This window comes from Plecotus auritus (genome assembly GCF_963455305.1).
Source record: "Plecotus auritus genome assembly, chromosome: 5".
Lineage (NCBI taxonomy): Eukaryota > Metazoa > Chordata > Mammalia > Chiroptera > Vespertilionidae > Plecotus > Plecotus auritus.
Window position 1 is genome coordinate 38,460,736 of NC_137776.1, and position 19,062 is coordinate 38,479,797.

At 51.4% G+C, this 19,062-nt stretch overlaps 1 protein-coding gene across 3 annotated transcripts in view; it reads left to right on the forward strand.

The window, feature by feature from the left end:
- SNED1 (sushi, nidogen and EGF like domains 1) overlaps positions 1 to 19,062 on the forward strand; it is a 53,815-nt gene that overhangs the window by 21,371 nt on the left and 13,382 nt on the right. For all 3 annotated transcript variants that reach the window (XM_080668026.1, XM_080668027.1, XM_080668028.1), the window contains exons 7-21: positions 1,005 to 1,118; positions 1,283 to 1,396; positions 5,446 to 5,571; positions 5,759 to 5,863; positions 6,135 to 6,248; positions 6,792 to 6,908; positions 7,477 to 7,593; positions 7,750 to 7,866; positions 8,038 to 8,151; positions 13,574 to 13,687; positions 14,275 to 14,388; positions 14,723 to 14,836; positions 15,734 to 15,847; positions 16,303 to 16,599; positions 17,664 to 17,847. In XM_080668026.1, the coding sequence (XP_080524152.1) occupies positions 1,005 to 1,118; positions 1,283 to 1,396; positions 5,446 to 5,571; positions 5,759 to 5,863; positions 6,135 to 6,248; positions 6,792 to 6,908; positions 7,477 to 7,593; positions 7,750 to 7,866; positions 8,038 to 8,151; positions 13,574 to 13,687; positions 14,275 to 14,388; positions 14,723 to 14,836; positions 15,734 to 15,847; positions 16,303 to 16,599; positions 17,664 to 17,847 (1,975 nt within the window). The remainder of the gene's footprint in view (positions 1 to 1,004; positions 1,119 to 1,282; positions 1,397 to 5,445; positions 5,572 to 5,758; positions 5,864 to 6,134; positions 6,249 to 6,791; positions 6,909 to 7,476; positions 7,594 to 7,749; positions 7,867 to 8,037; positions 8,152 to 13,573; positions 13,688 to 14,274; positions 14,389 to 14,722; positions 14,837 to 15,733; positions 15,848 to 16,302; positions 16,600 to 17,663; positions 17,848 to 19,062) is intronic.

The window sequence follows — 19,062 nt, forward strand, 5'->3', positions numbered from 1 at the left end:
CCAGGGAGGAGGCCTTGGAACAGGCCAGTGCCCCGTTCCAGACTGGGCCCAGGTCAGAGCCAGACTGGTGGCAAGGCCTGGGTGTGGTAGGAGCCATCAAGCCCCCTCACCCCAGAACTGGCTTGAAGGGAATGTGGGGATGTGGGGAGGAGCCAACACCCCCTACCTTCTTCCTGCCTGTACCCTGGAACCCTGAACCCCAACTGCTCTGGTAGGAATGGAGGCTGTTTCTCTCCAACCCCCAGAGCTCCCACAGCCTGGGTATGGGTTGGGGTCCTTCTTGAGACACCCCTGGGTTCGAGTGATCACAGACTGGCTCAGAGCTGAGTTCCCATCTATGCTGCCCACGACTTTAGCCACCAAAGCACCTCCACACCTGGCGGGGGGGGGGGGGGGGACCCTCTCCTTCCTTTCCTCTCTCCCACCACTCCAGAGAGGGCTGCTCATTCATCCAGGATGTATCTTGTCCTTGTATTGAGTTGCTTGGAGACAGGCAACGTAGCTGGGGAAAGGCAATGTCTCCCAATCCCTGGATCTGCTGTCAGTGACCACCAGGGAGTCAGGAAGACTGAATCCCCAGGGAAGGGTGGGTGGGAGGGTGGACAGAGGTGGGCTGCACCTGCTCACTCCCACTCTGACTGAGAACTGAGTGCCTTTGCACGATGTCCCTGCAGCAACATGTCAACCCCCCAGGACCATTGAGGCCCCTTCTGCACCCCTGGGCACTGCACACCCCTTAAGGCTCCATCACAGGCTGTATTCCCCCACCTGGCTGGAAAGAATCTCTCAGCCAGTGCCCCAGAGTCCGGCTCTGAGCCAGCTCAGCGAAGCCCCCATCCTGCACGCACACCTGCTGAAAAAAACTCTATTCAGCAGCTTTCAGCAGATGAGCTTTCAGCAGCCGGTGGATGAGGAATGCCCTGGTCAGGACCCCCTACCACCTGACAGGCCCCAGGGGCACTGCAGCCAGGACTCCAACGGCCTTCCACCCTCTGCACTTGTAGCACAATCTCCATGTGACACCAAAGGGTGTGTGAATGGCGGCCAGTGCCAGGTGGTCAGCGGCTCCGCGGTGTGCGAGTGCCCAGTGGGCTACACGGGCAACGCCTGTGAGACGGGTGAGTGGCCTGCACTCGGGGAAGGTGGGGAGGGGGGAGGCAGAGAGGGAATGGGACAGAGAAGGGTGGGGCGGGGCCAGGAAGGGAGGAGCTACTCCTGGCCAAATGTGGAGCTGTGGTCAAAGGCTGGCTGGAAGCCCAGCTCCTACCTCCGCTGCCCACAGACCTGGACGAATGCGGCTCCAGCCCGTGCCTGAACGGAGCCTCTTGTGTCGACCTTGTGGGGAACTTCACCTGTCTGTGCACAGGGCCCTTCGAGGGACCACGCTGTGAGGCAGGTAATGGCCATGTAACCCCCCAAAGGTGATAGTGCTTTCGGGGTCACTGGCCTCGTTCCATCACCGTCTGGTTAGCCCCACCCCTGTCTCCTACACTGGCCTGTCCCCTGAGTCTCTGCGGGGAAACTGGTCTAGGCTGTGCCACCACGTGCTGTGTGAGACCAAGCAAATCAGTTCTCCTCTTGGCCTGTCTCCTGATTACACGCAGGGATGGGTGACCACGCTCAGGGAGAGCACTGGCTTTTAACATACCGCCTTGTGCCCAGACCCCTCACCAGGCGAGGGAACCACTGTGGGAGTCGGAAAGAAAACTGACCTGTATTACTGGGATGACATCCGCTAGTTTCCATTCTATTTCAAGTTGTTTTAAATGCTGGTTATGACTCAGATCAATTAAAAGACCAACTAGATGTTACAACCCACAGAATAGTAAACCCAGGGCTTTTATTCAAGGCATCGCCCTAACCTCCAGCAGCCTCGGCCCCTGTGCCCAGGACAGCTGTGCACACAGCAGGAACAGCTTCTCCCAGGAGACAGGACAGTCTAGTCCGATTTTCCTTGAGTCTAAAAACTTAAGGAGGAAATTATATTTGTGCACAAGTGAGAGGCAGATGGATGCTGTGCTGCCATGGGTCACTGTGTCCTCAGAAGAGGGTGAGGCTGTGCAGTGCGGAGGGGAGAAGGGTGGCATTCTGACCTGTTTGGCTGCTTTAAATTACTGTGTATGTCACAGTTGTCCTTGTCCAGATTTTAATCTAAATATCAGCATGTTTAACTAAATGCAAGTCAGAAAACATAAGTGACTTCAAAAGGTTTTGCAAAGAAACCACATTTTAAAATGATCTTTATTGTTGGAAGTATTACATATATTCCCTTTTTCCCCATTGACCCCTTCTAGCCTCACCTCCCACCCTAGGCCCTCACCACACTATTGTCTGTGTCCATGGGTTATGCATATATGCATACAAGTTCCTTGGTTGATCTCATCCCACCCACTCACTCACCCTCACCTTCCCTGAGATTCAATAGTCTATTCTATGCTTCTGTGTCTCTGGATCTATTTTGTTCATTAGTTTATTTTGTTCATTCCACATATGAGTGAGATGATGTGATACTTGTCTTTCTCTGACCCTTTGAGACAGCAAGGAGGGACTTGGAGAATATTATGCTATGCGAAATAAGAAACCACATTTTATAGAAAGAATAAAGCAAATGAAAGCAAACAGGAAGAAACAACAGAACTGACATTCTATTCCTGATATCAGCTCATTAGTCACATTACAAGGTACAAACCTTGACATTCTAATCAGATCCAGCAAGAAGTTGGCCAAACTTTGGAGATTATTTAAAGAGAGTGAGAGAGAGAATCTAGCTTCCTGCTCCTTGCCCAGCAAGATTAGCTGTGCTGGGAATTTCCCTCTTACTGTCAAGAACTAGAAAACCAGACAAACTACTGGATACATAGTTAAAAAAAAAAAAACACCATGGTTATAAGGTTACTCAAGAATTTTCATGAGACTTCCAAGGATCTTAGTGAGAATGTCAAAGACATGTAAAAGGACCAGTCAGAAATTAGGCATACACTAACTGAAATAAAGAATAATTTATAGGGATTCAACAGTAGAGCAGAGGATTCTGAGAATCAAATCAACAATTTGGGATATGGGGAAGCAAAAAAACACCTAATCAGAAGAGAAAAGAGAAAAAAGAATCCAAAAATATGAAGATAGTGTAAGGAGCCTCTGGGACAATTTCAAGTGTACCAACATTTGCATTATGGTGGTGCCAGAAGGAGGAGAGAGAGAGAGCAAGATATTGAAAATCTATTTGAAGAAATAATGACAGAACACTTCCCCTACCTGGTGAAAGAAATAGACTTACAAGTCCAGGAAGCACAGAGAGTCCCAAACAAGTAGAACCCGAGGAGGCCCACACCAGGACACATCATAATTAAAATGCCAAGGGCTAAAGACAAGGAGAGAATCTTAAAAGCAGCAAGAAAAAAGTAGTTAGTTACCTACAAGGGAGCACCATATGACAGTCAGCTGATTTCTCAACAAAAACTTTTCAGGCCAGAAGGGAGTGGCAAGAAATATTCGAAGTGATGAATAGCAAGGACCTACAACCAAGATTACTCTACCCAGCAAAGCTATCATTTAGAAGTGAAGGTCAGATAAAGAGCTTCACAGACAAGAAAAAGCTAAAGGAGTTCATCACCACCAAACCACTATTACAAGAAATGTTGAAGGGTATACAGGAAGAAGAAGGAGGAGGAGGAGGAGGATCAAAAATATGAACAATAAAATGACAATGAATACATATCTATCAAAAACTGAATCTAAAAATCAAAATAAAAGGACAAGGAATCTAATGAACAAAATAAACTGATGAATAAAATAGAACCAGAGGCATGGAAACATGGAACAGACTGATGAGTCTCAGAGGGAAGGGGGGAGGGGGAAGCAGGAAGAGATTAACCAAAGAACTTGTATGCATGTATGCATACCTATGGACACAGACAATAGGGTGATGATGGCCTGGGGTGGGGAGGGAACTGGGTAGAAGGGGTAATGGGGAGAAAAAAGGGGGGCATCTGTAATACTTCCAACAATAAAGTTTTGTTTTTAAGAAAAATATAGTGTCTGAATTTTAAAACTGCACTGGCCCATAGTCACAGTAGGTAGTGCAGAAGAGAACATCCGCGTACTTGAAGAGAGAAATGGGAACAGCTCAACATGCAGCACAGACAGGGTAAGGCTAAGACCAGCTCTCAGTGACTAGTGATGCGTTTGGCGTCCCAGGAGGAGGGAGGGCTGGGGGCACAGAAAGTATATGAAGAAACATTCGCTACATTTGATGAAAACTAAGACCCACATGTCCAAGAAAAGCGTTAAGGAAATCACATGAAGCCACATCACAGTCAACTTACTGAAAACCAGTGACAAAGAGAGAAATTACTCATCCCGGGAATCTGGCCCGGCTTCTCTATAGTACAAGAAATACGGCCAGGGACAAAAGAGAAACCTTTCATAATGACAAAGAGAGAAATTGCCAAGAGGATCAACAATTTTAAATATACTATTAACAAGAATCAAGACACATGAAGCAAAAGCTAACACAGTGGCTCTCAACCTTCCTAATGCCACGACCCTTTAATACAGTTCCTCATGTTGTGGTGACCCCCAACCATAAAATTATTTTCGTTGCTACTTCCTAACTGTAATTTTGCTACTGTTAATGAATTGTAATGTAAATATCTGTGTTTTCTGATGGTCTTAGGCTCTACAGCAGCGGTTCTCAACCTGTGGGTCGCGACCCATAGGTTGAGAACCGCTAGCAGGGTCGCCTAAGACCATCGGAAAACACAGATATTTACATTACAATTCATAACAGTAGCAAAATTACAGTTAGGAAGTAGCAACGAAAATAATTTTATGGTTGGGGGTCACCACAACATGAGGAACTGTATTAAAGGGTCGCGGCATTAGAAAGGTTGAGAACCACTGAGCTAACAGAACCACTAGGAAAAACAGATCATTGTCGGTGGAGAGGTCAGGATACGCCGGCAGCTCAGGACACGGGAACGAAGTCAGCAAGGATGGACCTGCCCAGCACTATCGGCCGCCTGGCCTGATGGGCATCCAAATACACATTCTTTTCAGTGCTCAGGGAGCACTCATCATGACGGGCCATCCTGCCACCATAAAATGAGGCTCAATAAATTCAAAAGGATTGTGTTCACTGACCACAGCAAAATTAAACTAGAATCAACATCAGAAAGGTATCAGGAAAATCCCAGTATTTTACTAAGAGATGCTCAAGCAGAACCATCTGGAAGCCTCCGGCCTTGCTGGGACCTTCGGTGCCCACCGTGGGCCCTTCTTACCCTTGCTTCTCATTCTGCTCCAAAGAGGGGCTCTCGGGGAAGGGGCAGCTGGAAATTAGCTCCCAGGAAATAAGCCTCAGGCTTAAACTGCGCTTGGCACTGGGAACAAAGGTTGAAACCCCAATGTGTGCTGCTGCTCTGGTGACCACTGTCTTTCTTGCAGGAAGCCAGCCAGTGCCTGACCCCTGCCTCTCAGCCCCTTGCCAGAACGGGGGGACCTGTGTCGACGCAGATGAGGGCTACGTGTGCGAGTGCCCCGAAGGCTTCATGGGCCTCGACTGCAGGGACAGTGCGTGTGGCCGGGCTGGGGCCTCCTGTGGGGTGTGCATGCAAAGAGCAGAATAGAGAATGTGTGAGCACGTGGGGGTATACACAGCAGCTCTTACAGAAAGGTCGCCAGGAGCAGGGCAGGGTCAGGAAAGGGCTCTGCCCTCTAGCACCCCCACATCGGAGGCTCCTTCCTCTCTCCATGGCAGGAACCCCTGATGACTGTGAGTGCCGAAATGGTGGCAGATGTCTCGCGGGCAATACCACCCTCTGCCAGTGCCCCCTGGGCTTCTTTGGGCTCCTCTGCGAATTTGGTAGGTGCCCAGAGTTGAGCTGGGGACATCTTACCTGCCCCTGACTATCCTCCAAACCAGGGTTTGAAGGCGGCTTCAGCCTGGACCAGGATCCACAAGGCCAGACCCTCCACCAGTGTTTCTGTGACCCCACCCCAGGAGGGAGCTGCCAATAAAAGTGCCTGAACCTGGTCTCCCTGGTGGGGTCACTGGGTCTTGCACAGCCCCACCCTTGTTAAGAACGCCAGGTCCCTAGGAAGACCTGCGATAGGGCTTCTTCCTCCCCCCGCAGAAGTCACAGCCACACCCTGCAACATGAACACCCAGTGTCCCGATGGCGGCTACTGCATGGAGTACAGCGGGAGCTACCTGTGCGTCTGCCACACTGACCACAACATCAGCCACTGTGAGAGGGGTGGAGGGCATGGACACGCCTGAAGGCTGGGTTGGCGCCCACAAACTGGGGGGAGGAGGAAGGGTTGGGAGGAAAGTGGCAGCTTCCCTGCAGTGCACCAGAGGACCTGTGGGTGCACCCCCACCCAGTTGGCAGTCCTCTAACACAGGCCAGGTCTCCACCCATCTTCCCTGCAGCAGGCTGACAGCCAGAGGGCACCTGACTGCATACAGATGCCATGCAGCATCTTCCCAAGCCTCTAGCTTAGCTGCTAACATGTCAACAGGTGCCTAATGCAGCATGTGATTAAACCTTACCACCACTACTATGTGTGATGATGGTGTTGGTGAGCTCAATCCCAGCTCCTAGAAGAGGGAGGCTGAATTCTGGGAAAATCAAGGATAAAAGAAATTCCAGGGAGAGGCTTTAGAGCCTGAGTGAGGAATCAAGACAGAGCAGAGTATATTTTAGGGGCCGAGGTCCCAGCCAGGGTGTCAGGGTGGCCTTGCCAGCCTCTTGCCCAGAATGCAACAGAGCTGCCCTCTGACCCCACAGCACTGCCCTCACCCTGTGACTCCGACCCCTGCTTCAACGGAGGCTCCTGTGAGGCCCAGGACGACTCCTACACATGCGAGTGCCCACGTGGGTTCCATGGCAGGCACTGCGAGAAAGGTGGGTGTCAGCACCCTGGACAGCGCCAGGGGCCTGGCTCCTCCCCCTGCCCGAGGGTATTTGTCCGTGCATTGGTCGCCCTGGGCACCTGGCCCCGTGGGCCTGTGGCTCCCCTTCCAATGGTTCAGGGGTTCCTGGATCTGGTCTGTGGCCTCTGGTCATCACTGCTTTCCTCAGAATAGGCTTCGTTTCCTGCTCAGCGTTTTTTCAAATAGCTTTTAGAATCATTGATTTGAAGGACATTCATTAGGATTTTGTTAAATCTAATCCAACTTGGAGAATGTCAACAACACAGCCACTTGAGAATGTAACTATTCTTCCCTAACTACTGACCAGCACCCACCCTGGATGGTCCCCTCCATGCAGTTTGAAGGGCCTGGGGCAGAGGTCCTGAGAGAGGGGATCTACAGACTAGACTGGCTTGGCCCCTCCTGCTGCCAGGCCTGTGGGGCTGAGAAGCAGGCCAGGGCCTGCAGGGCCCACAAGGGCCTGAGGACTGAGAAGACATGGGTGGGGGTGTTGTGAGCCCTTGTTTACCTGCCTCCCTCTCGCTCTCTTCCTTCCACAGCCCGGCCACGCCTGTGCAGCTCAGGGCCCTGCCGGAACGGGGGCACCTGCAAGGAAGCAGGTGGCGAGTACCAGTGCAACTGCCCTTACCGCTTCACCGGGAGGCACTGTGAGATCGGTGCGGCCCCTGCTGCCTGGGTTCGGCTAGGAATGGGGGTGGGAACCAGGACCCCCGACCCACCACCACGTCTGCTTTGGGACATCTGGGGACCAGGGAAGGGGCAGAGGTGGTGGGTATATGACACCTGACCCCAACAGTGCCCTCTGCTCCCAGGGAAGCCAGACTCGTGCGCCTCCGGCCCCTGTCACAATGGTGGCACCTGCTTCCACTACATCGGCAAATACAAGTGTGACTGTCCCCCAGGCTTCTCTGGGCGGCACTGTGAGATAGGTAAGGTGGATGCAGGCCAGCTAGAGACAGAAAACACACCCCTCATGGCTGGCCCAGGCGGGGGTGGTGGGGGTGGGGTTAGGAAGAACGGCACAGAGGGGACATCTCTGTGCAGCCCAGAAGCCAGTGGGGGGGAAGTGATGGGTGATAGTGGCCCCTGTGACCTTGCAGCCCCCTCCCCCTGCTTCCGGAGCCCCTGTGTGAATGGGGGTACCTGCGAGGACCTGGGCACAGATTTCTCCTGCCGCTGCCGAGCTGGGTACACAGGACGCCGATGCCAGGCGGGTGAGAAGGCCGGGGGACTGGGGTGGGGGCAAAGGAGTTCTTCCTAATCCTGGAAGAGCAGAGGACAGTGTGCAGGGGTGGAGGGAACAGAGGGGAAGAAGGAAGGAAACCTCTGGGCAGCCCATCCTGGAGGTCAAGGCAGGCTGTGTGGGGAGCAGGAGTTCTGAGCTCTGTGGCCTGGTGGGCAGAGTAGTGGGGCTGGGCAGGTGCCCTCCTGTGCAGAAGGGCTGCTGTGTCCTTGCAGAGGTGGACTGCACCCTCGAGGAGGTCATGCATGCCATATGGCGCTTCAACGGCACACGGCTAGGCTCAATAGCATGGTACTCTGGGACCAAGGCTCTGAGCACCCCCAATTCCATCCACGTCTGCCAGCTGCAAGGCATCTGGAGTGAGCCTCCCCAGTGCCATGGTGATCTGTGGGCCCTCTGGGGTGGGGCAGGTGGGTGGGCAGAGCCAGTGAGGCCCATGCCTTCATGGAGGAGCCCAGGTGTGCAGTTCTGACCCACTCTGCCCCTCCTCCCTTTGTTCTCCTTCAGAAGAAGTGAGGCAGTACGTAGCCCAGTGGCGATGGTGGGGATGGCCAGTGCAGTTCCACTCCTGACCATCCACTAAGGGCTCCCTGTCCTCAGAGCAGCCCAGACTCTGCAGATGGGGCAGCTGATGGGAGCCCAAGGGCAGAGTCCTAAAGAGACAGGTCAGATTCAGGCCGCACCTCCTGCTCTAGGCCCTCCCCAGACCTGTGGAATCAGACCCCACACTGACCAAGCCCTGGAGGCCCCCACATGTTGAGGCGTGCTGCTCTAGGGGACATCGTGCAGGCTCCCACAGTGCTGATGCGTGGTCTGCAGGCAGGGTACCCTTTGATGATGCCCTTGGGGTCACGGGGCTGCTAACACAACTGCAGGTGTATTGCACTAAACCAAAGCATTCCAAACTGTTCATCAGAAAATCTGTGTGATGTTTACTCATTTTTCATGAAACAAAGACAAATTAGTGTAGGGACAGTGACGGCATCCAGAGATGGGTGGGGCTCATACGCATTTCTATCTCCCAAATGTCCCGCAAAGCCCACCTGTGCACCGAGCTCAGGTGAAGAGCTCTGGAAGACAGGTGGGCACCGCCATGCCTCGGGCAGCTTTCCTTTACTCCATTCGGTCCTTCCTAGCCCCCAGCTGGAGGGTACTGGCTAGAGACACCTCGTCCGCCTCCCCAATGTGCTGTCAGGGGAAGAGTCAGTGTTCTGGGGAATGTGAGCACTCAGCAAAGACCCCTGAGAAGTACAACCATCTCAAAAATAGTAATGAGTCCTGGCCAGTGTTCTCAGTGGTTAGTGTCAGCCTGCACACCAAAGAGCCAAGGGTTCAATTCTCACTCCAGGGCATGTACCTGATCCTTGTTATACAGGAGGTTAATCTGGAATTCAAAAGCAGTTCTTCTGCTAAATTGACTGGACAGGCTGAGCCACCAACAGGGGAAGAAAATTAGCATCTGAGGTGATTTTACTTATGCCACTTCTCAAAACCTAGAATAAACATTATCCTAAATAGAGAAACATACCCCTTAAAACTGGAAATAAGACAAGGATGCCCATTGTCACTAAGTCTAACCAGACTTATATTGGTTATACTAGCCCAGTGGTCGGCAAACTCATTAGTCAACAGAGCCAAATATCAACAGTACAACGATTGAAATTTCTTTTGAGAGCTGAAAACCGACTTCTGCGCATGGGCCACGAAGTTTCAATCGCACTGTATGTGTGCGCCCGCATGTGGTATTTTGTGGAAGAGCCACACTCAAGGGGCCAAAGAGCCACATGTGGCTCGCGAGCCGCAGTTTGCCGACCACTGTACTAGCCAATGCAATAAAGAAAAAAATTAATGTCATGAAAAGGCTAAAGGAGGATGTAAAAATGTCAGTATTTTTAGATGATACAGTTGTGTTTAATCTACAGACAAACTACTCAAAAATGATAGGAAATACAATATATTTAGTGGATATGGGTTATTATAATAAAATTAGTTGCATTTTTATATATCAAAAACATTCAGAAAATAAAAAATCTATAATAATAAAAGCATAATATGCTAATTAGACCGGACAGCCCAACAACCTTCCAGACTGTGAGGGCTGAGCCCCTTGCACGAATTTCATGCATCGGGCCTCTAGTATATAAATAAATAAACATTTAGAGAATTTAATTATAAAAAACATATATACAGAGAAAAATCAATGAAACCAAAATCTGGTTCCTTGAAAAAGTCAATGAAATAGATAACCTCTATCTAGACTGATCAAGAAAAATAAAGAAAAATTGGCAATATTAGAATGAAAGAAGAGACATCACTAATGACCCTACCAATGTTTAAAGGACAACAGGGGGTATTGTCACTTTAGGCCAATATATCCTACAACCTAGATGAAATGGATGAATACCTTGAAAGACACAAATTACCAGAACTGGCAGAAGGAAAACTAGAAAATATGAATATCCCTATATCTATTAAATTTTATTTGGAATGAAAAACCTTCCTGCAAAGAAAATATTAGGACCAGATTTTCATAACACTGGTGAATTTTATCAAGCATCTAAGAAAGGAATTATACTCTATACAAGCTCTTTTAGAAAACACAGGGGGAAGGAGTATTTCTCTACTTATTTTATGAGACCAGTATTTTTGTGATACCAAAACAAGACAGAGACATTACAAAAAGTGAATTACAGATAACATTCTCATGACATACATACAAAAATCCTAACAATGTTACTAAATTAAACCCAGTACTACGTAAAAAGCAAAACACATCATGACCCAGTGAGGATTTATCTCAAGAGCACAGGCTGGTTTAACATCTGGAAATCAGTCAATGTAATACACCATATTAGGAGATAAAGGAGGAAACCATATGATCATCTCAATAGAGGCAGAAAAATCATTTGACAAAATTCAACTATTATTAAATACTTAATAAACTAAGAGTAGAAGAGCATTTCTTCAACCTGATGAAGGGAACCCATGAAAAACTCAACAGCTAATAATATACTTAATGATGACTGGCTTCCTGCCATAATCAGTATTGAGGCAAAGGTGTCCATCTCACCAACTCCTCCCAATGTGATCCTAGAGACCACAAACAGGGCCATGGACAAGAGGAACTAAGGGTATATCTACTGGAAAGGAAGCAGTGAAGATGGCACAATAGTGAACACAGAAAATGCTAAGGCAATTCTACAAAAGAAGCTATAGAACTAATAAGTGAATTCAACTAGGTCACAGGATTCAGAGTCAACATACAGAACCAGTTATATTTTCATATTCTAGCAGTGAACACGTGGGAAATGAAGTGAAACAAAATGATGTAAAATGGTATCAACATCATGATACATTTTTATATGTGAAATTCATTATAACATACATATAAAGGCCAAAATTATAAACTTTGTTTTTTTTAATATATTTTTATTGATTTCAGAGAAGAAGGGGGAGAGAGAGAGAGAAAGATCAATGATGAGAGAGAATCTTTGATTGGCTGCCTCCTGCACACTCCCCTACTGGGTATTGAGCCCACAACCTGGACCTTTTAGTCTACAGGCCTACGCTCTATCCACTGAACCATCTCGGCTTAGACTATAAACTTCTTTAAAAAGGATGAGAAAATCTTCACCACAGCTGAAATAAAATTTTCATGCACTTTGAGAAATATTACATTGGTTTCCCACTTCTCACCATACACAACAATCAATTCCAGATGGATTAAGGATTAAAATTTTTTTTAACTATATACACTGAGTGGCCAGATTATTATGATCTCTGAATGCATAATAATCTGGCCACTCTATATATATATATATATATATATATATATATATATATATATATATATATATATATATATATATATATATATATATATATTAGAGGCCCGCTGCATGAATTCGTGCATGGGTGGGGTCCAGCCTGGCCAGGGGGAGGGGACATGGGCGGTTGGCCGGCCTGCCTGCTGGTCAAACTCCTGGTCGAGGGAACAATTTGCATATTAGCCTTTTATTATATAGGATATACACTGAGTGGCCAGATTATTATGCATTCAGAGATCATAATAATCTGGCCACTCAGTGTATATTTATGTGGGAAATATAGGTAAATATTTTTTTGGCCTTGGGGTAAGAAAAGATGCCATAAGCCAGAAAAATAAAGCACTAACTATAAAAGGGGAAAAATGGACAAATTGACTGAATAAAAATTAGGAACTTAAAGAAGAAAGTGAAATATAAGGTACAAACTGGTTTCAAGAATATATGAAGAACTCTATGAATCAATAAGAAAAGAATAATCAACCCAACAGGAAAATCAGCAAAACTCACAAACAGGCATTTCATGGAGAAGGAGGTACACAAAACCAATGAATGCAAAGAATGCAGCAACCACCCATATGCCAATCAAAAGCATGCCGAGATGCGTGCAGTTGGCCAAACTTCTGGGTTGAAGAGGCCTATGTGTTGGTGAGGATGTGGACCACAGGATTTGTGAGAAAACTGCTGGAGGAAGTGTGAATTGTTTAAGCACTTTGAATACCACTTGGTAATCTGCCCATCGAGCTGACTGTTCATATAAGCTGTATCCCAGCAACTCCACTTCTTGGTGCACATCCACAAGCAGTAGATGGGGAAGCAGACACAGAAACACTTGTTTTGCAATAGTAAGAAGTGTAGGACCAACCCAAGTGTGCACCAAACAAGGATGGGTAAAGAACAGTATAATCACACTGTGGAATATTATACAGCAGTGAAAAGGAGGATCCCACAGAGAACCACAGCAACATGGAGATGTCTTATTAACGTAGCGTGGACAGAGAAGAGTACATATACTATTGATAAAGTTCATAAATAGCAAAAGCAAAGCCATGTATAGTATTGGTTAGGCAACTCATAAAAATTTAAATTTAAACAGGCACAGAAATGAAAGCCACAGAAATTCATGTCACATGGGGTGGGGATGTGCACATGACCTGATGAGCCCCTCAGCATTCTAGTGCCCAGGTTGAGTGCAGCTCCAGGAGTCATTATATCATTACCATCTATTTACTCACATGTTGTTAAGCATTCAAATTAAACTTTTCTAAATTGAACATTTTGAATTCAGTAGCACAACTCCCAGTTTAAGAGGCACACAGGGTGAACATTTTAAAACGAAGGACTCAACCCCATTGCATTGTTTTCATACATGATTGTTATTAACTGAATTGGCAAGATTGGGCCTGTCCACCTGAGCTGGGAAATTGAGTCCCACGGTGTCTCCTCAGAACAAAACTCATTTATATCCATCTTAATTTGGCTTCAAGCCATTACCTCTAATGACGGCAACATTGCTTTATTCTTGGATCTCTCCTGGCACCCGTGCACCTGGGTACTCCCTTCTCCCAGAAATTGACGAGTGCAGATCCCAGCCATGCCTGCATGGGGGCTCCTGCCAGGATCGAGTCGCCGGGTACCTGTGCATCTGCAGCCCAGGGCATGAAGGAGCCCACTGTGAGCTGGGTAAGACAGCCTGGCCCTCACCATGGGCAGCAGCTCCAGCAGCCTGGCCATGGCCTGCCCTGACCCCTCTTCACCCTGGCTGGTGTCTGGCTGGCTACACACTCTGGCCCCTGCCAGCTCTGCCTCCACATACCTGGGGAGATTGGGAGCTTGGCTAAGAAACACTGACTGCCTTCTTCTGTTCCTGTAGACTGGCTTCAGGGGTAGATAAGATGGGGTTCAGAGAGGGTAGGTCACAGCCCTGATACCTGGCCAGTGCTCCAAGCTGGTGGAGGGAGTGGGGGCCTGCCAGGTGCCCTGCTGGATGAGCTCTGCACCCCTTACACCTGTGTGGGGCTCTAATCCTTGAGATAGTGACACCACCCAGGCAAGGCCAGGCCCAGGATGTCTAGCCTGGGCAATAAATTTGGGAGTAGCTTGGGGTGGGGGTTTTGTGGGGCACGCAGTGGAGACGGCAGGTGAGGCAGAAGCCTCAGGCTGAACACGGAACCGTGGAGGTTATGTAAGTCCATGTAGGCCCATGTAAGCCCATATAAGACCATGTGGGGCCATGTAGGCTCATGCAGCCCCATGTCCTGTCTTTGCAGAGACAGATGAGTGCCAGGCGCAGCCTTGCAGAAACGGAGGCTCCTGTAGGGACCTCCCAGGAGCCTTTGTGTGCCAGTGCCCCGCAGGCTTCACTGGAGTCCACTGCGAGACAGGTAGGGGCTATGCTTGGGTGGGTCCCCTGTGTGCCCAGGCCCTCACCCACACTTGTGATGCCCCAGATACCCAGGCAAAACTGCTTTCTGAAAGCCCAGACCCTGGGCCACTCAAGAGAGCAGAGGGGAGGGGGCAGCCACCCTGGCCCTGCTGGACAGATTCCCTGGCAGGCAGGATTCTAGGGGTGAAGGGAGAGCTGGGCACCCACCAAGGATGAGAGAGACTTCCACCCCCGGCTCGTCCACGCCGCCCTTTCCCTTCTTCCCGCTGTCCTCTCCTCCCTCCCCCAGACACCCCTTTGCCGCTCGGGCCCACTCTTTGGGTGTTCTCCAGAGGTGGATGCCTGCGACTCCAGCCCCTGCCAGCACGGAGGCCAGTGCAAGAACGGTGGCGGGGCCTACCTGTGTGTCTGCCCAGAGGGTTTCTTCGGCTACCACTGTGAGACAGGTGGGGCATGGCCCGGACGCTCCTCCTCCGGCTCCTTCCAAGCTCTCCCACTTCCCCTGCTGTCCCTTTCCAGCCCAGGGTCTGGGCACCCCCCATTCCTACACCAGGAATAGACTCCCCCTGGGACATGTCTCTCCCAGATCAGGCATTCCCTGACTTCTGACGGGTCGTGCCCCCAGCACTCCCTGCCCTCTGGGGTTGTCTCATCTGCATTCCCTCCACTTGCTGTCACACCACTCTCCTAGAACAGATGTGTCCGTGGGGGAGGCTGACCTGCTTATGGGCGTGTCCCCAGCCCCCACTGGGCCTGGCTGGCAGCACTTAGCTGTGCAGGGTGGACGGGGCTTCCAGGGACAAGGTCTGTGACAGGACTGCAGACACAGGACCCTGCCTAGGGACAAGCACAATGGGGACTGTTGGTGAACAGGCCTGGGGTAGACCGGGGCCCAGAGGCAGGGAAGCAGCTGAGACAGTGATCAGGGACTTGCTGCTTGTTTGCAAGTATTTTCTGTGGTCATGCTGGGAACCTGCCCTGGGTGGGGACTCAAGTCCACAAGGGCAGCCACAGCTGCAGTGCAGAGGGAGGCCATGGAAGGGCTAGCGCTGTGCTCACCCCACCACAAGTCACTGCCTGCCAGGGCACCTTGGCTGGGGGTGGTGGAAAGATGGCCTGGCTCAGAGTCAGAAGGCCACACCTGCCCAGCCTCTGATGAACCCTGACCCCACATCCTGGAGTGTCCCTTCTCCTATTCCCACCCCCCACTGCCTGATAGTACCCTCATCTCCACCAAAAACACACCCACACAGGAACAACCAAGTCCCACAAGAGCAAGGCCCAGGCTAGTGAGGGGCCTGGCGACACCCCAGAGCTCAATGCTGCTTTTCCCCCTCCTCCAGTGAGTGATCCCTGTTTCTCCAGCCCCTGTGGGGGTCGTGGCTACTGCCTGGCCAGCAATGGGTCCCACAGCTGTACCTGCAAAGTGGGCTACACAGGCAAGGACTGCGCCAAAGGTGAGGCATGAGGGCACCAGAATGAGGTGGTAGGGCCTCTATTCCTCACTCAGGGGGCAGTAGACACCCCAAAGGACATGCCAAAGTGTCAAGGCTCCCCCTCCACCCCAGAGCAGAGCGTCTCAACAGCTGCTTCCCAGGGTCTACCAGGGAAGTAGGGAGGGGCACATAAGTCAAAGGTGGCATTAATAGTCACGTGTGCGCATGAGACCCTCCAGGAGGCTTAAGTGCGGTCATGTGTGTGCAGGAGCCTATTGCAGGAGCAATAGCCAGAAACCAAAATGAAAGCATCCCCTGCAGGTGCCAGGAGTGGCTTCCCTGCCAGCAGTGCCCACATCTGCCCCAGGGTAGCCAGGCCCCACAGTCACCAGGCTGGGCACCTGCTTGGGGTCCGGGGCTTTGATGGCCGACAGCTGACTGCCCCCCTTCCCTTGTTCTTGACCGAAACCCTGAAGAGCTCTTCCCACCAACGGCCCTCAAGGTGGACCAAGTGGAGGAAAGTGGGGTCACCATCTCCTGGCACCCACCCGAAGGCCAGGCTGCCAGGCAGATGCTGGATGGGTATGCGGTAACCTACGCCTCCGCTGACGGCTCCTTCCGCCGCACCGACTTCGTGGACCAGAGCCGCTCCTCCCACCAGCTCCGAGCCCTGGGGGCCGGCAGGGCCTACAACATCTCCATCTTCTCGGTCAAGCGCCACGCCAACAATAGGAACGACATCAGCAGGCCCCTGGTGCTGCTTACCCGCACGCGTGAGTCCGCCCCAGCGTGGCCCACCCCAGACACAGGCCAGGCAGAGACAGGCTGACAGAGACTGGCAGGGTTATGGAGCCAGGCTGGTGGAGGCGTGTGGAGAGGAGGGGCTCTCATGGGGAAGGGCAGTGGGACGGGTGGGTGGGAGCCACTAGGGATGGTGTAGAGCACTGGGGAGGGGGGTGCAGCCAGGGGAAGGAGTGCTGGGGGAAGGAGGTGGACTGGAGGGGTGGGGGGGTGCAGCCCTGGGCAGTGCTGAGCTCCCACCACACCAGGTGTTGGGAGGCAAGGTCCCAGGGAAGGGAGAAGAAAGGCATCCTGGGGCAGTGTGCCAGCCCTCACAGGGCACTGAGGGACAGATGGGAGTCAGGATAGGTGTGTTGTGGGGAAGGACAGCAGGGCCCTGAGCATGTGGCAGCATGGGAGTCCTGGGGGTCCAAGGGAGAATAGGGATCATCCTGAACTTGGCTTTAGGAGGAAGCACTTTCAAGGCTCCTCGAGAAGGGGTCTGCCCAGAAAAGGCATCTGGGAGGAAGATGGCCTCCCCTTCTCATTAGAATGGGGTCTCCACCAGGATAGCAGGGTGGGTGGGAGGACCACTGCCCACTGGACTGCTGCTGCAGCACCCCCTCCGCTCCCCTGGTCTAGGGTTTGGCCTGCACCCAGCCCCTTCTCTGGGTCAGAGGACTCTCCTAGCTTCTATCACCGATAGGCCCCAGCACCACCCCAATGATTACATCAGTGCGACCAAAACATCAGCCAGAGGAAAGACAAGGGAGTGTCAGGAGGGGCCCTGCGCCCACCCGCTGGCCTCTGGTGGAGCTGGCTGGCCCTTCGCAGCCCTGCCAGGGCAGGAGCCTGGGGCAGGTCCACCTGACGGAGTTCCCACTGTGGCTGAGGGATGCATTTAGCAAGTCCAGGCTGGCTGCTGCCTTACTCGGCGCCTTTCTGTGACCACCCCCCCTGCCCCGCCCAGCACCTTCTTGAGCCTCTTCTGTTGTTTTGAGCTCCCTCCTTCCAGTAAGGAGGTACTGGCAAAGCTAAGCAACCCTTTGTCTCCCAGGACCCCGCCCTGTTGAAGGCCTTGAGGTCACCAATGTGACAGCCAACGCCATCTCCGTGCAGTGGGCTCTACATAGGATACGTCATGCCACTGTCAGCAGTGTCCGTCTGTCCATCCGCCACCCTGAGGCCCAAGAGGACCAGTCCACCGATGTGGACAAAAGTGTGGACACATTCACGTTCAGGTAAGAGCTCAGGCCGGCCTCCTTTCCTCCTTGCAGCTCCCCTATGGTTGCCCACTGGCCCTGCCCACCTGAGGGGTAGGTGTGTGCCTCCTGTGTCCACATGGCACCTGGTGGTCCACACAGGGCCCAGCTACTCTCAGCCTGGGCTCATTCCTGCAGTACTTCCTCACAGGGATGCCAGACAAGGGGTAAGTGTTCCAAAAGAGCAGAGACACCCTAAAAACCTGGAGGCTGTATCTCCTGCAAGGGAGTGAGACAGACTCGCTACCTGGAGACCAGCCGGTCACGCAGAGCTCCTCCAGCCTGAGTCACATAGACCTCTCTGAGAGGAGAAAAAAACAGGCGAATGATACGTTCAAACCTTAACCTAGGCACATAAACTTCTTATGCCCAATTATTACAAATTAATGACAAACACAACTCATTCAAAATAGCTATCGAAATCACCACTTTAATGACCCATACAGGGTCTCAGACACCAGGCCACCCGGGATCAGGTTGGGCAGGCAGACAGTGCTAAACGATGAGAGAGTGAGGAAGGGGGACTGACTGGTAGCATCCTGGGGAGGGGTGGCCTCGGCCCTGGATTCTAGGGCCTGCAGAGTAAACACAGCTCCAGCGGAGGAAATTCCCATCCAGTTACTGTGCTTGCCAACAGATGTCCAGGCTGCTCCTGGGAACAGTACAGCAGCGTGCAGCCCAGAGCAGTCAGGGGTCAAGGGACTCTGTCCCTGGGCATCCTCTAAACTATCCGCACTGTTTAAGATTAGTCTGCAGCCTCATCAAGACCCATCTTTTTCCAGCCATGTTGGTCTCCCACCAGATGGTCATCTGTGCTGGAGACAAGACTCTGCTTTAAGTGTTGCTGTCACTTTTCTTGATTGACGTCCTGCCCACTTCCAAAGAATGATACGACAGAAACAATACCTGTGGCCCCAGGGGCACTTGGTGACTGTTGGAGTCCCCAAGACCACTCCCAGGCTTGCTGGGAGGACTCTCATTACTCAACCGAGGCCGCATGTACAGCTGAATCCGTGACAGAGAAACGTGATGAGCACACAGAAGGGAAGAGGCCTACGGAGAGAGGTTAGGGTCCAGGCATGAGCTCCCAGAGCCCCCTCCCCATGGAGCCACACAGGACACGCTTCATTCCCCGCCACCAGTTGTGACAACACATGTGAGGACAGAGACACAGTGCCCAGGGTTATTGGGGCT